This window comes from Danio rerio, chromosome 2, assembly GCF_049306965.1.
Source record: "Danio rerio strain Tuebingen ecotype United States chromosome 2, GRCz12tu, whole genome shotgun sequence".
Lineage (NCBI taxonomy): Eukaryota > Metazoa > Chordata > Actinopteri > Cypriniformes > Danionidae > Danio > Danio rerio.
Window position 1 is genome coordinate 6213069 of NC_133177.1, and position 17013 is coordinate 6230081.

Here is a 17013-nt window from a genome sequence, read left to right on the forward strand (position 1 = left end):
CAAATAATTAATTGGTCATTAATTAATTAATTATTCATAATCGAGAATCGAATCGTGACTTTAGAATCGAAAATGTAATCGAATCGAGGATTTGGAGGATCGTGACACCCTTAATATATATATATATATATATATATATATATATATATATATATATATATATATATATATATATATATATATATATATATATATATGTGTGTGTGTGTGTGTGTGTGTGTGTGTATTGTGGATTTATTTTAATTTGTCTTCCAACTGTCTTTCAAAAAAGTCTTACGTTTTTAAAATCTAGAATCTTCTCTGGGCAAATTACAGTTGCAACACTCATCAGACACTATTATATAAAATCTCCTTCAGTGAATTCTTTCTTGAACTTTATTAGCACAAAAAAACTGCTGTTGTTGAGCTGATAGGGCAGCTGCTAATTGTTTTAATTTTTGATCTCGTTCGGCACCAGCGTAAAAGCTGAAGGTCTGATGTTTTTATTCATAACGTCTTTTAATATTAACGTATATTCCTTCATTACTGCAACTGATTCCTGGCAAATTAAACAGACACATTCCACTGACCTCTGTGAAGAAATGTTCTTTGCCCCAACGTGACTGAAATTTCCTGCTCTCACTGTTGATTTTCCTTTTTTTTTTTGGTTGTGCCATGGCTCGCCAAAACGTGATTATGAATTATGTTTCTTTCAGTTTGTTCGGCTCGTTTTACTTCATAACAGAAACTGCTGCCTAATTGAAGACATCTCATAGTGACACCCTGTGGTTATTTATGGAATTGCATTCATTTTTGTATAGCGGGCCAGATTCTATTATTATTTATAAAAAGCCTAGCTGGCCGCCACAAAACTGATTGCGGGCCGCAGATGGCCCGTGGGCCGTAGTTTGGACACCCCTGTTCTAGACTGATATGGCTAGAAACTATACTCTCATTCTGGCATAATAATCAAGGAGTGATTAGCTGCAGTAGACACAACCAAATTACACAGTGCGATTACCTTGTTATCTAGCTGGGGTATATTTTCATGCGCTGCGAATATAGTTCCTAGCTATATCAGTCTATAAAATAGTAAAAAAAAATTCAGTCTGTCTAAGTAACAACAGAAGGGTCAAACTTTAAATAGGAAAATTACCGAAAACTCTTTGGTCATTTTTAAATAATGCAGATGCTAATGGTCTACTCCGATTCAGTGATCTATGCTAAGCTATGCTAACCCTAATCTTTAAAATCTGATGTGTTGTCTCATGTTTGAAATCACAATATATTGACTGATTATGTTTTTTTTTCAGCTGGTGAAGTTGTGTATTGGGATGATAGACGCCGGAAGAGTTTATAATCAGGCCAACAAGCAATTTGTGAATGGAATCCGAGATCTAGCTTTACAGTCAACCAGAGACGAAGTCATCGGGGTAAGAGAGACAGCGCTTTTTGCTTTCTGTTTCTCGAAAGCTTTCAGTATTTCTGCTTCTGTGTTTGTCTGATTTTGTGCTGCTTAATAATTCTTTTTTTTCCCCTCTCTCGCTATTTAGTCCAGTTTAGCAGCATTTTCTGAGACTCTGCAGGAGATGAACAACTATCATACAGTAAGACATCAGAAAGTATTAGATATTTGTATGTGTATTTTGTGACAAAACCTCCTGTTTAAAATATCTGTTCATGGCATGCGGTTAGATAATCTTGGGAGTCAAAATTGATCACATCTGACATAGACAGTTTAAGTCAGAATTATTAGCCCTCCTGAATTATTCCCATTCTGAAAACATAGCCCTATATACGTTTCTGGGGATTGAGAATTATGTAGCCAGAGGCTTGTATGGCTGCATTTCATCTTTAAAATGAACGCTACGGGGCGGTATGATGCAGTTTCTTTTCACGCTTACCAGATGAACGCTTACCACCATATGGATGGCTTTCCCGCTGTTACTAGTTTGTACAGTAGCTATCCATGTACATTAACGGACTTGAGACGCAGAGTTGACCACAATGACAGGGTTTGAGTCTGGTTCCAGAAAGGACGGTTTTAGTAAGACAAAAACAGAATCCTAAATATTAAATAAATAAGTAAATAACAGGGTGAGAATGTGGTAAGGTCTGAAAATGTGATTAAAAAAATAGGCGAGGGTTTTGCTTTTTCTGGACTGCTTTTTAAAACTGTCGGTGGGGTTTAGGGAAATTAGTGGGCTGGTCAATCAGTGCTTTTGAAAACACTATTGGTTGGGTTTAGGGAAGAGGGAGGGTGTGAGCATCGGTCAGTTGGTCAGTCAGTAAATCAGTCAGTCGAGAGCAGCCTCTGGTGGATATACAAGTGAACAGCACGCGAGAGAAATTTGAGATCTAAAAAAGCGCGCACAGCGACCTCTTGTGGATTCGCGAACACAAAAACTGCAAATAAAACGTAGCTCCTGGGACGTATTTGGTGTTTTCCAGAAATGTATATAGAGGTACATTTCAGAATGAGCCTGGGTTGAAATTATTAGCCCCTCTGCATCTTTTTGTCCCCAATTTTTGTTTAACAAAAAAAAAATTACACATTTCTAAGCATAATAATATTAATAACTCATTTCTAAAAACTGATTTATTTTATCTTTGCCATGATGACAGCACATTTGACTAGATATTTTTCAAGATACTAGTATTCAGCTTAAAATGCAATTTAAAGCTTTAACTATGTTAATTAGGCAAGTTATGGTAATTTGGCAAGTCATTGTATAACGATAGCTTGATCGGTATTCTGATAAAATTGCAAAAAAAAAAAAATTCTTATGTGATCTAATAATATTGACCTTAAAATGTTTTTTAAAAAATTAAAACTGCTTTTATTGTAGCTGAAATAAAACAAATAAGACTTTCTCCAGAAGAAAAAAAAAATATTGGAAATACTGTGAAAAATACCTTAATCTGTTAAACTTCATTTGAAAAATATTTTGAAAAGAAAAATAAACTATTAAAGTGTAATAAAATGACTTCAACTGTACACTTGTGCAAGCACCTGCAATCCTAGAAGACAAGGAAAACTAATTCTAACCCCAAATCCTTTCTCTGTTTGTGATCTGATTATCTGAATCCCAGAAGTTTTTAATCTAATGATCCAGTAGGTGAAAGCATTTAAACGAACAATTTAAACCAGCGGTAATGTAAAGTAATTTGCGCTGATTTCTTTAGAGATACCAGAGAGAACATTTGCAGCCAGTTTTTAGTAAATAATTCAATCTAACGTGTTTGGTTTAAAAACACACAAGCCCTCACGCAGCATGCTGTGTGAAAACAGACTGGCCGCTCTATGGTAAAATAAGATACACACCAAAACCTAACTTGTATAAAAACCTATAAAACTTTAACTCTGCTGCTTTTTTTCTTCATTCGTAGGCGTCTACTAAATAAATATATAGAGGTATAAAAATGAAGAAGTGTAAAAACAATTTTATAAAATACTGTTTTCTATTTTTCCTTTAGATTTTATTCGATCAAGCTCAGAGGTCCATCAGGTCCCAGCTTCAGACTTTTGTGAAGGAGTAAGTGTTTCGTTTTTTTAATTCTCTTTTTTTTTTTTTTTGTTTAATGAAAGAGTTTTTTAGGTCATCTCCAAACTTTTATTTGCAGAGACTTGAGAAAGTTTAAAGATGCCAAGAAGCAGTTTGATAAGGTGAGCGAAGAGAAGGAGGTGGCGCTGGTAAAAAATGCTCAGGTGCCTCGTAATAAACTACACGAGGTCGAAGAGGCCACCAACATCCTGACCACAACACAGAAGTTCTTCCGTAACATCGCCCTGGACTACGTGCTGCAGGTTTGTCAAGTAACCTTTGTAGCAACACTCCACTTTATTAACAGTTAAACAGTTGAGTTTTTTAATCTCATTTTTTAATCCACTCAGCCGATCTCCGGGTCTAACAGAAGCACTTTTAGCTTAGCTTAGCATAATTCATTGAATCGGATTAGACCATTAGCATCTCACTCAAAAATGACGCAAGAGTTTATATAATTTTCCTTTTTACAACTCCACTAGAGTTAAACAGATAAGTTTTACCATTTTTCAAACCACTCAGCTGATCTCCGGGTCTGCTAGTAGCACTGTTAGCTTAGCTTAGCATAGATCATTGAATCGGATTGGACCAGTAGCATCTCACTCAAAAATGACCAAAGAGTTTAGATAATTTCCCATTTATAACTCTACTGGAGTTAAACAGTTGAGTTTTACCATTTTTTTAAAATCCACTCAGCAGATCTCCGGGTCTAACAGAAGCGCTTTTATCTTAGCATAGCATAATACATTGAATCGCATTAGACCATTAGCATCTCACTCAAAAATAACCCAAGAGTTTATATAATTTTCCTATTTACAGCTCCGCTAGAGTTAAAAATTTGAGTTTTACCATTTTTGAATCCACTCAGCTAAACTCTGGTTTTGGCAGGAACACTTTTAGCCTAGCTTAGCATAATTCATTGAATCAGATTAGACCATTAGCATTTCAAAAGTTGCAATTGCAAAATTGCAATTGCAAAAAAAAAAAAGAAAAGAAAATTCAATGCTTATCCTATTTAAAGCTTGATCCTTCTGTTACATCACGCACTAAGACTGAGGGGAAAATGAAAATGTACTATTTTATAGACTGATATAGCTAAGAACTACACTCGCAGCGCATGAAAATATTCCCCAGCTAGGTAACTATGTAACCATACTGCATATATTATTGTGTCTGCTGCAGCCAATCATTCCTTGATTATTACTCCACAATGATAGTATAGTTTCTAGTCATATCAGTCTAGAAAATAGTACAAAATGTAACTGCAGATGAGTTAAGCTTTAAATAAGACATTTTTTTGAGCTAACGGTCTAATCAAATTCAATGATTTATGCTAAGCTAAGCTAACAGTGCTCTCGCCAGACACGGAAATGGGCTGTATAGTTAAAAATAAAAATTTAAATCGACTATTTAACTCTAGGGGAGCTTTAAAATTCACCTTTTTTCCCAAACAAAAGTTGTGCTTTCCTTTAAATAAAGGATTTTATTTTATAATAGTGCGGTCTGTTTATTTAAGTGTTTTTAACTTAACTAAGTTCCTAGCCTTAACAACCTAGAAAATATCAACTTTTTAGTACAGGATGTAATTACAGAAGAGTCAGTTTTTAAATAGGAAAACTATCAAAACTCTTTTTGAACATTATAGAGTGAGATGCCACTGGTCTAATCGGATTTAATGATTAGAGCTAAGCTAAAAGTCTTTCTGCCAGACCCGGAGATCTCCCTAATCAATTAAAAAATGAATTTAAAGTTTATATTGCCTGCCTTTTTGCTTATCATGACTTTATGGGACTTGTTTGCCTCTGTTCTCAATATAAAATCTTTGATATTCAAAATGTTGGCGAAGTCATTTTACTTCATGATTCAATTTGTCATGAACAGTTAATTCATTTGAGTCAATCTTGAAGTAATCTTTTTGGTCCCACTTCATATTAAGTTCCCTTAACTACTATGTACTTACATCAAAAAAATAAATACAATGTACTTACTGTGTCTATAATGTATTTGAGAACACTTGTGGTGCTTTTGAGTTGGGATAGAGGTTGGGTTATGGAAAGATTTGGTGGTATGGGTAGGTTTATGGGTGGGTTAAGGTGTAAGGGATGGTCAACAGTGTATTTACAAATGTAATAACAAAAATTAATTACAGATGTAAATACATATATGTATTTAATCAAGCATAAGTACACAGTAAATACATGTATTTACACAATAAGTACATTGTAACAAACTATTAGTTCCTGTGTAAATACATATTAGTTAAGGCCACTTAATATAAAGTAGGACCATCTTTTTTTCTGGAAAGCAAATGTCAGGGCTTCGAGAAATTTGCTTTGCTACTTTCCTCCCCGCTCTCTCTTTATTTATTTGTCACACAGCCTGAAATAAAATCATATCTTTTTCCAGCTTTTGAAATGTATTTGTAGCCTCTTCTCCTAACCTGTGCCTTTCAACAACGTTATCCCGAAGGTCTTCTCAAAGCAGGGTGTATTGTGATTTTCACAGGGTATGATGATTTTCTATCAGCACTGTATATTAAATATCTATAAACATTTTCTTTCTTTTTCAGATAAATGTCCTTCAGTCAAAGAGAAGATTGGAAATCCTCAAATCTGTAAGATTTGGAAGACCTGCAATCAAATCAAATCAAAGTTCAAATATGTGTGCTGTCGTGTTTTAATTTCAGATGTTAAGAGTCCTTATTATTAAATTGTTAATTATTATTACTCCTTATATCCTGTCTTAGATGCTGGCCTATATGAATGCCAACCTCACCTTTTTCAATCAAGGACATGATTTGTTTAGCCAGCTCCAGCCATTAATGAAGCAGCTCAGTGGTCAGGTACTGTACAAGCACTGCTGGATGAATTAAAACCTTAAATATAATTTAAAAAAATGTAATTAATGTAAGTAATGCATTTTAACAAATATATAACCTGTAATATAAATTTGACGAGTGTTCAGATGTGAAGCTCATTGTGTTGGGGTTTGTTTTGTCAGCTGGATCAGCTGGTGGTGGATTCAGCAAAGGAGAAAAGAGACATGGAGCAAAAACACTCGTCTATCCAACAGAAGGTAAATTCAATTCGTTCAAGTCATGTTTTTGTCCTGGGAATAATTTTTCTATGGGAGCTGTTGACATGGACTTCAACCAGATTTTGGTAAAAACCAAAATAATACATATGTGTATTAACAATGTAATGACACAAGGAAAAAAACATATTTTAAATAAAAATACTAATAATTTAAAAAAATAAAAGGCTTATTTGGTGATGATAGCTTAAAGACGCCTCTCATATGGAGAATAAATTCACATGCATTGCTCATGTCTGAGCTTTTCAAAGGCTTCCAAGAGTGTAAAAGAAATCTTCTCATCTTTTGAATCTGATCTTTATTTTGTATTTTCTAGTGGGTTCAGCTCAGGTGATTGGCTGGGCCATTCTACAGCTTGATTTTCTTTCTCTGAAAACATTTGAGAGTTTCCCTGGCTGTGTTTTAGATCGTTGTCTTGATGAAATGTCCACCCTGGATTCATCTCCATCATCCTGCTCATGTAGATGTTGGGCTGAAGCAGCTGATATTCATTTACACTGTCGAAGGGCAGAGGGTTGCTGAAGAACTACTGAGAGATTTCAGCTGCTGTCTGGGCTTTCACTGCCTTTCTAAACCTCCCTTTCTTCATGTGTTTGATACTTTTTCCCTGTGTCATTTCATTTTATTATGCATAACTTCATTTAGAAACTAATTAGATTTGGTTTCTTTGCATATATGGATTTCTTTTGTTGTTATCAACATCTAGTGAAAATTTTAAGTCAACAGCACCTTTAGAAATATGAACATATGTAAGAAACATATGTTTTCTGGAGTATAATATTCCCTGCTGTACTTTGAGTTTTCTCCTGTGTCTTTCTCTAATTCCTGTTTGTTTGGCTTTTTTCCCCTTTCAGGCTGCTTTGCAGGTACAGCATCCACCTCTTTCTCTCTTACATGATCACAGACAATGTTTTTGGTTACAGTATAGCTTACTTAAAAATTGAAAAAAATCTAAGAAGTTGTGTTCTGCATTCTGAAAATTTACGCCTTTTTTAGGATCATTTAAGGTTTTTGCATTGTGAAGGTATTTTGATTATTTTACGGGTCTTTTGCACACTGAAATTAGAAAATTTTAACCCAAGCTCATTCTGGAAACGTAGCCCTGCTGACGTTTCTGGAGACCACGAAATATGTCCCGAGAAGTACGTATTTGTGCAGTTTTTGCAAATCCGCCTACACTGTTCTCACGTGAAAAGCCACCGGAGGCCACTGTCAAACGACCGTCTGTCCGACTGACTGAATGAATGACTGACCGATTGACTGGGTGGCCGACCAATTGGCCGACCCGGCCACCCTCCTCCTCCTCCTTCTTCCCTAAACCCAAGCGACGATTTACAAAAGCCGTGCAGAAAAAGAAAAGCCCTTGTCCAATTTTGACCACGTTTTCGGATTTCACAGCATTCTCGCCCCGTTACGAACTTGTTCGCGTTATTTTTTTAATTCTGTTTTTTGTCTTACCTGATTTCTGGAACCGCTCTTCCCCGGACTCGAACCTGGTCATCGAACGCAGCCGGCTCCTCCTCCTCAGGGCCTCTGATCCGCCGGCATAACACGACGAGCTAACCGGACAAACTGGTTGAGGCAGGAAAGTGCAGCCATACATACCTCCGGCCACGTAAATCACAGTCTCCAGAAACGTCTGCGGGGCTATGTTTTCACAATGAGCCTGTGTTGGAAAATTTTGTATGTGTTTTTCCCGAAAAAATTCATCACACACACAAATCTTGCACACCGATTCAGATGCGTATTAATAAATTTGTTGGGAAATAATTCACGTAACAATACAATTGTTACAGGGTTTGCGATGATTGTGTTCTCCCTGCTTCACGTAAGAAAAAGAAAGAGGAAACATTTGGTTCATCCTATCCTTAGATGAGGTAGTAGAGTTTATTGAGGTAAAGTTGATATTATTTTCACACATTCATTCAGTGATATGCTCCCTATATGGTCTACCATGGTACTTTGAATATTCGTTCTTAAATCGCTACTTTAAAACAACATTAGCACTATTTAACTGGCAGTAAACAATGTTGTTTTTTCTTACAATGTTTTATGTTAGATTTAGGTCGCCAGCATCTTAAAGACAACTTTATTATGACATCCGTTGATATTTAGTTGGTTTTAGGTTGTGTTGGAAAGTGACAAAATTCAGTGTCAAGTCAACATCTTAAACCAACATCATCATATTGACGTCAAATACTGACATTTATTCGTCAGATATGGCGATCAAAATCCAACATCTGATGTAGCATCAGTAGATGTTGATATTTGGTTGTTTTTAGGTTGCTTTGAAAAGTAACCAAAATGCAACGTCTGTCCGACGTTGTACATTGACGTTGGGTTTTGACGTCAACCCGATTTTCATTTCCAAACAAAATGCAACGTCCCATGACATTGGGGTACAACATCAGTCTGATGTCATGTGATGTCCTGTGCCTGCTGGGTTATATTATTAAGTAGAAAGTCTGACTGTGTTAATTTAAAACCAACTTTTCCTCTATGGAGAGTTTTATTTCCTAATCAAAGAGCTGTGGGATTATCCTGATTCAAAGTTTACTTCAGGATGTCAGTGTGCTAGCGATACTGGAACCACATATTAAAAAGAAGATCACCAATTTCCTGAACAGAGATTGGCAGGATGTCTAAAGGCCCCTGCACTCACGCTTTTTGCTCGTGTTTTCCGTGTACGTTTAACGCCTCGTGATTAAATAAAAAGTGCCAATGTGATCATGCACACCGTCGCGCAAACCGTCAGGCGTAAAAGCGTCATTTAAAAAAAAAAAAAAGTTAGTTCTTCATGCCTGTTTGAAACCTACAGGTAAGTGTGTTGGAGCAGGGTTGAAACTAAACTGTGCTGGGCTGCAGCCGTCCTGGAGTTGAGTTTGACATCCCTGGTCTAAGTTATGTAGACATGGAAATCAAACATGATCTAACGAGGAAATGTAACTGTTTAACGTTGTTTCAGTGGCTAAATTGTACGAATTCAGTTGGGCGAAAATGTACGATTTAAAAACGGAGGTGTGGCACCCAACCCAACCCCGCCCCTAAACCCGACCGTCATTGGGGGATAAGTAAACCGTACTAAATTGTACGAATGAGAGCATTTGATTTTATATGGATTAGCCACTAAATCAAAAAGTTACGAATTACTGTTAGATCGCTTTAAACAGACACACATGCGGACAGACACACACCAAACCATGCTGACAAACTAGCATACGATAAACCACAGAACATTTGTATTAAATTAACGTTAGTTTCTTCAACAGCATTTTGGCCTTTCGCTTGTTCGGCGACCATGAATTGCCAAAACACCTCTTAAAATGCCTTTGTGGGTTGTGAAAAACAGAAAAAAAACGAACCCGAAACGATTTTTTTTTTTAAATGATGAACAAAAGTTTCAGAGGCAGTGTGTCAACATGATTGACACAACGTGAGGTCGAATTTATTTTTAACGTGTGAAAGTTACGTGCGAAATTTTCTGATTCAGTGTGCAATAACAACTGTTAGGGTCATTTATACATCACTGGTGTTGGTTTTATTGCATTTATAATCAAACTTGCAGTTTCAATCAAAATCTGACAGATCTTACAAATCTTAAAGAATAAGTTCATCAAAAAATAAAAAAATACTGTTATTAATTACTCACTGTCATGTGGTTCCAATCCCTTGACACCCTCATTTATCTTCAGAACACAGATAAAGATAATTTAGATAAAATCCACGAGCTCTCTCATTTTATAGACAGGAAAGGACCTGAATTCTACTTTTATTTTGGTGTGCAAAAGTGTTCTTGGAGCTTCGAATGATTACAGTTAAAGTCACAAAGAATGCTTTTGGCAACATTTTAGTTCTAGAACATGTCGCCACAGTGGCTCAGTGATTAGCACTGTCACCTCACAGCAAGAAGGTCGCTGGTTTGAGTTCTGGCTGGGTCAGTTGGCATTTCTGTGTGGAGTTTGCATGTTCTTGCATGTTAGCGTGGGTTTCCTCCAGGTGCTCCGGTATCCCCCACAGTCCAAAGACATGTGCTATAGGGAACTGAAAAAACTAAATTGTCCATAGTGTATGAGTGTGTAAGTGAATGTGAGAGTCAATGGGTGTTTCCCAGTACTGGGTTGCGGCTGGAAGGGCATCCACTGTGTAAAACATATGCCGGAATAGTTGGTGGTTCATTCTGCTGTGGTGACCCCTAATAAATAAAACACCAAGCTGAAAGAAAATGAATGAATGAATGACTTTGAACATCTTGGGATCGTTGCTGTCTATCAAGGAATAGAGAGCTCTAGGATTTCATCTAAAATATCTGAATTTGTTCTAAAGACGAACAGAGCACTTATTGGATTGGAACAACATGATAGTGAATAAATAACATGAATTAAAATTTTTGGGTGAACTAACTCTTTAATGGTCCTAATATATAAACATACCAATCACTGTAGTAGTTGATTGCTACTTTTCTGGGTGAATTTTTAAGGATTTCTCCACTGAAGACTCTAAACTGGAGTATAATATAGACACTGATAATGGAATAGCTATGGAGGGATACCTCTTCAAAAGAGCAAGCAATGCCTTTAAAACCTGGAACAGGTATGGCTGCTCGGTTTTGGTGGTGAACATATACAGTTGTTGTCAGAATTATTAGCCCTCCTGAATTTATAGCCCCCTGTATATCTTTTTCTCTGATTTTTTTTCAGCACATTTCTAAACATAATAGTTTTAACAACTTATTTCTAATAACTGATTTCTTTTATCTTTGCCCTGATGACAGCACAATATTTGACTAGATATTTTTTAAGATACTATTATTCAGCTTAAAATTACATTTAAAGACTTAACTGGGGTAATTAGGCAAGTTGGGTAATTAGGCAAGTCATTGTATAGCAATGGTTTGTTCTGTAGACAATCGAAAAAAAATAGCTTAAGGGGGCTAATAATATTAACCTTAAAATGTTATTTTTTTATTAAAACTACTTTCGTTCTAGCCTAAATAAAACAAATAAAAAAATTTTCAAAAAAAAAAAATTATCAGGAAATACTGTGGAAAAATTCCTTTCTCTGTTAAACATCATTTAGGAAATATGTGAAAAAGAGTTCACAGGAGGGCTAATAGTTTAGACTTGAACTGTATATACATTTTCATGTGTTTGCATTGTGAGTGAACTTGCGCATGAGACTTTCATTTCAGAATTCATTTTCCTCATCTCCAGCTTTTTTGTGTAGCCTCATTTGTTTAGTATGTATTTTTTATGTTCACTGCACCCATTTCTTGTGTTGGTGAAATGATTACCATTGCCGCTAGCATACTTCATAGTTTTGTAGGTTTTATAATTTGCTACGCATCCTGGATGTCCAGTGCCATGTCGAACACTCTATTAGTTCCGTCGACGAATATTCTCGCATTAATCCGTTCATCTGTGGCTGAACCCAATTATTTTCTCCCCAACATAGACGGTGGTTTTCTATTCAAAACAGTCAGCTGGTTTATCAGAAGAGGTTCAGGGTAAGTCTGTTGTAAACACTTAAATAAAGCCACTGTACTTTATTTAAAAAACACGCTTAACTTTTGTTTGGAAATAGATGCATATTTTACCGCTCTTCATTGAGTTGAACAGTTTCACCATTTTTGAATCCATTCAAGCCATCTCTTGGTCAGGAAGGCTCACTTTTAGCTTAGCATAAATCATTGAATCGGATTAGACCATCATCTCACTCAACAATGTTAAAAAAAGAGTTTTGATAATTTTTCTATCTAAAGCTTGACTATTTTGTAGCTACTGTACGTTAACTAAAGAAAAATGAAAACATTTAGCTTAGCATAAGTCATTGAATCAGATTAGACCATTAGCATCACACTAAAAAATTTCAAAAGAGTTTGGATTATTTTGCTTATCTAAAGCTTGATTCTTTCGTAGTTACATCAAGTAACTGAAAATGAAATCTTTTAGCTTAGCGTAGCATAAATCATTGAATTAGATTAGAACATTAGCATGTCACTCAACAATGTCAAAAAAGAGATTTGCTAATTTTCTCTATTTAAAGCTCGATTTTTTTTGTAGTTTCGTCAAGTAACGGAAAATGAAAACTTTTAGCTTAGCTTAGCATAAATTCTTGAATCGGATTAGACCATTAGCATCTTACTCAAAAATGCCAAAAAACTATTTTGATAATTTTCTTATTTAAAGCTCGACTCTTTTGTAGTCACGTCAAGTAACTCCAAATGAAAATTTGCTGTTTCTAGACTGATATGGTTGTCAGAACTATACTCTCAGTCTGGCGTAACCATTGATTGGCTGCAGCAAACACAATGGTATACGCAGCACGATTACCTAGTTACCTAGCTGGGGAATATTTTCATGCTCTGTGAGCATAGTTCTTATAGTTTAGTATAGTTCTTGATGATGTAACGTTAATCTTTAAATAGGATAATTATTGAAATGTTTTAGCGAGATGCTAGTGGTCTAATCTGAATCAATGAATTATGCTAAGCTAAAAGTGCTAAAAGCTCAAGCGTTATTATCAACAGCCCCTTTCACACATACAGACCTTTCCGGAAAATTGCTGGCAAAGTTGAATGGGAAAGGTTGTATGTGTGAACAGGTCCTTTTTGAAAATACCGGTAAATTCGTTCTGGCTATTTTCCGGAGAGAGAAGTTGTAACATTACCGGCAATTTGCCGGAATGCTGCGCTGTGTGAATGCAGAAGGAAGATTGCCTTAATAAGCGCATGCACGTCTAGAACGTGCTGACATGAGACGTCTGCTTTAGCCAATCACAACAGTCAGACGCATTTACGTCCGCGCGGTTTGTGAGAATAAAAGCCTTTGAATATTTTTCCAGACACATTTAGCTGCTAGAAGTTAGTCAGATCACGTTTATATGTTCTTCTTAATGCCAACTGTGTAAATAATCATCGATGAGATGCTTATGATAAGCCGTTGTTTGTTTGTTTACCTTCAAGCTTTGCGTGTGCCTGTGAAACAGCCTGTGAGCGCCTGCACACGCACATATTATGAACATCTCGACATGTGAAAGTGATCCTGCGAAAGTTGTTCACAATATTGATCATCCACAGAGTTTGTAATTTAGTCAAATGTTTACAAATACAAGCGCAGCCGTTTAAAGCTCATTTGTGGTGAATGATGTCAGAATTTACCGGTATTTTAGAATGGATGTGTGAATGCTCTTTTACGGAAAATTTCCGTAACGTCCTCGCCTGTGTGAACAGCGCTTTTTTGAATTTACCAGTAAAGTCGTTCTGGAAATTTTCCAGATATTTACCGGTATCACTGTGTGAAAGGGGCTATTGACAATAATTTATTTTATATAGCGCAATCACACAATAACACAAAAAAGGATCATTATTGAAACTTTTATTTTGAATGAGATGCTAATGGTCTAATCTAAATAAATGATTTATGCTAAGCTAAGCTAAAAATGCTCCCAGAGATTGACTGAATGGATTAAAAAATACTCAAAGTTGTAAAATGATTTATTTAAAAAAAATGTAAATTGTGTAGTGTTTCTTTAAAGTGTTTTTATAGGTTTGAAATGTTTCAGGATAACCCCACTGTGGTGGTAGAAGATCTGAGACTCTGCACTGTTAAGCACTGTGAGGACGTGGAGAGACGCTTCTGTTTCGAAGTGCTGTCTCCGTCAAAGTATGTTTCGGTCTGTCTTTTCTTATTACACATCGTTGTGTTGAGCATTTGACTCACAGTAGCTGCTGTTGTGCGTCAGGAGCTGTATGATGCAGGCGGACTCGGAGAAGCTGAGACAGGCCTGGATCAAAGCTGTGCAGAGCAGCATTGCCTCGGCCTACAGAGAGAACGAAGACGAAATTATTGTGAGTATTTCTTTTTCTTTTTCAAATATTTCCCAAGTAATGTTTACAGGGCAAGGAATTTTTCACAGTACTCAACAAATCATCTGTTGAGCTGCATACCAATCATCACAAATACTGCAGAAGACCTACTGGAACCCGCATGGGCCCTAGATTCTTACCGAAGTCAGTCAAGTTTGGTGAAGGAAAAATCATGGTTTGCGGTTACATTCAGTATGAGGGCGTGCGAGAGATCTGCAGAGTGGATGGCTACATCAACAGCTTGACAGTGTGCTAATGTTCGTGAATTTGTTTTGCTTGCTGTAGAGTCTCGACAGGCAGTCGTCAGCCTCTCTGGGCAGTCTGGACTCCGGCTGTGAGTCTGTGAAGCTGGTTAAAGGTGAGAGTGCTCTTCAGCGGGTGCTGGCCATCCCGGGCAATGAGTTCTGCTGTGACTGTGGCCAGAGTGACCCCCGCTGGGCCAGCATTAACCTCTGCATCACCCTCTGCATCGAGTGCTCGGGCATTCACAGGTACTGCATGTTTATAGCTCCAAAAATGAAACCTCAAGGGTAGTTCATGTGTTGGTGCTCTTTGAATAAGGGATTCGTAAAGATAGATGACAAAATCAACGACCTTTATTGTTTTAACACCTCTAGTTTGGAAAAAGTCAGGAAAGTGTCCAGCTCTGTTTAGGTGGCAAGGTGCATAAAAAATTTGCACAAAAATGGGAGTTTTCGGTTCGTGCACACAGAGGCAATACAAACACACAGATGCAGAGGAGATGTCAAAAACCAGGGGTGTCCAAACTCGGTCCTGGAGGGCCGGTGTCCTGCATAGTTTAGCTCTAACTTTGTTTAACACATCTGCCTGGAGCTTTCTAGTATGCCTAGAAAGAGCTTGATTAGCTGGTTCAGGAGTGTTTAATTGTGGTTGGAACTAAAATATGCAGGACAGCAGCCCTCCAGGACCAAGTTTGGGCAGCCCTTGTGTAAACCAATTAGAGGACCCAGAATTGGCATAATGAAATTGACATAAATATTGATAATTATTTTTTTTCTTTTCAGGAGTTTAGGAGTTCACAATTCAAAGGTGCGATCTCTCACACTCGACACATGGGAGCCAGAACTGCTGAAGGTAAAAGTGCATTGTTAGGGGGTTTAATTTGTGTGTTTTGGTGTTGTGGTGTATTAATTCACTCATATGTGCCGTATGTTTAGCAGTTGTCTCACTGTGTGTTTTATTTGCAGTTGATGTGTGAGCTGGGAAATGATGTTATTAATCAGATCTATGAAGCGCACAGAGAAGAGAATGGTGGCAAGAAGCCTCAGCCTGGAGATCCCAGGTATCCTGAACACTGTTTGTCTACACTACCTGACCAAAGTCTTATCGCTAATCCCAGTTGTAAGAGCAACAAATAATAACTTCACTTCTAGTTGATCATTTGGAAAATTGGCAGAAGGTCGACTTCTTTAGATGAATCATCTGTTGAGCTGCATCCTAAACTTCAGAAATACTGCAGTAGACCTACCTGAACATACATGGTACATACATAGGGGCCTGTGAGAGATCTGCATAGTTGATGGCAACATCAGCAGCCTGAGGTATCAAGACATTTGTGCTGCTCATTACATTACAAACCACAGGAGAGGGCAAATTCTCCAGCTCCTTCTCATACTTCAGCTCCACATTAAAGTTCCTAAAAGCAATTGGCCAGCCCAGTCACCAAAAATGAACATTATTGAGCATGTCTGAAGTAAGATGAAGGAGGAGACATTGAAGATGAATCTAAAGTATCTTGATGAACTCTGGGATTCCTGCAAGAACACTTGCTTTGCCATTCCAGATGACTTTATTAATCAGTGATTTGAGTCATTGCAGAGATGTATGGATGCAGTCCTCCAAGCTCATGGGAGTCAGACACAATATTCATTCTTTTTCCACTGCACCATGACTTTATATTCTATACTGGATATTATTTCTGCTAAGCGACAAGACTTTGTCTAAGCAAAGTCAGACTTACTGTCTTAATCAAATAAAAAATTCAAGGCATGATCGTATTTTGTTTTGGTAAAATAAGCGTAATCTAGAGGCCTTTGCCTTTCACATAAGCCACTTCTGATACCAAATGAACAACTAGAGGTCAAGATATTAATTGTTATTCCTAAAACTTGGATAGACGACAAGACTTATGTCAGGGAGTGTATATTTCAGTTCAGTTGTGTACTTTTTTCCTCATTCAGAAAACAAGTAGTAATTGAGTAGATTTCTGCGTAAGTAATGTCTTTAATACTTGTGTACATTTCTCTTTCTGCAATAAAGACGGGAAATTGAAGCCTTTATTCGTGCTAAGTATGTAGACAAAAGGTTTGTCCTAAAGCCTACGGAGCAGGAGCAAATGGAAAAGATCATGACGCTGAGGAAACATGACAAACGCATGCAGGGAAACATGGAGTTTCTGCCACCTCGTCCTCCCCCTCCGACACCCAAACTCCGAACTGCCTCCAACGCCTCAGGTAAATGAATGAATGAAGGATGACTACAAATCAAAAACCAAAAACTGACTTAAATCGT

General features: G+C 37.0%; 1 protein-coding gene across 11 annotated transcripts in view; it reads left to right on the plus strand.

Moving 5' to 3' along the window:
- Nucleotides 1-17013, plus strand: part of acap2a (ArfGAP with coiled-coil, ankyrin repeat and PH domains 2a) — a 38931-nt gene that overhangs the window by 7546 nt on the left and 14372 nt on the right. For 6 of the 11 annotated variants that reach the window (XM_073922878.1, XM_073922899.1, XM_073922884.1 and 3 more), the window contains 14 exons: nt 1293-1412; nt 1533-1586; nt 3457-3515; nt 3604-3787; nt 6094-6138; nt 6271-6366; nt 6525-6599; nt 12069-12120; nt 14178-14278; nt 14358-14463; nt 14767-14972; nt 15507-15576; nt 15690-15784; nt 16762-16955. In XM_073922878.1, the coding sequence (XP_073778979.1) occupies nt 14365-14463; nt 14767-14972; nt 15507-15576; nt 15690-15784; nt 16762-16955 (664 nt within the window). In that variant the 5' untranslated portion in view covers nt 1293-1412; nt 1533-1586; nt 3457-3515; ... (5 more) ...; nt 14178-14278; nt 14358-14364. Of the gene's footprint in view, nt 1-1292; nt 1413-1532; nt 1587-3456; nt 3516-3603; nt 3788-6093; nt 6139-6270; nt 6367-6524; nt 6600-7471; nt 7484-11094; nt 11208-12068; nt 12121-14177; nt 14279-14357; nt 14464-14766; nt 14973-15506; nt 15577-15689; nt 15785-16761; nt 16956-17013 lie in introns of all 11 variants that reach the window. The other 5 variants (XM_068213490.2, XM_068213489.2, XM_005163249.5 and 2 more) reach the window with 2 other exon arrangements.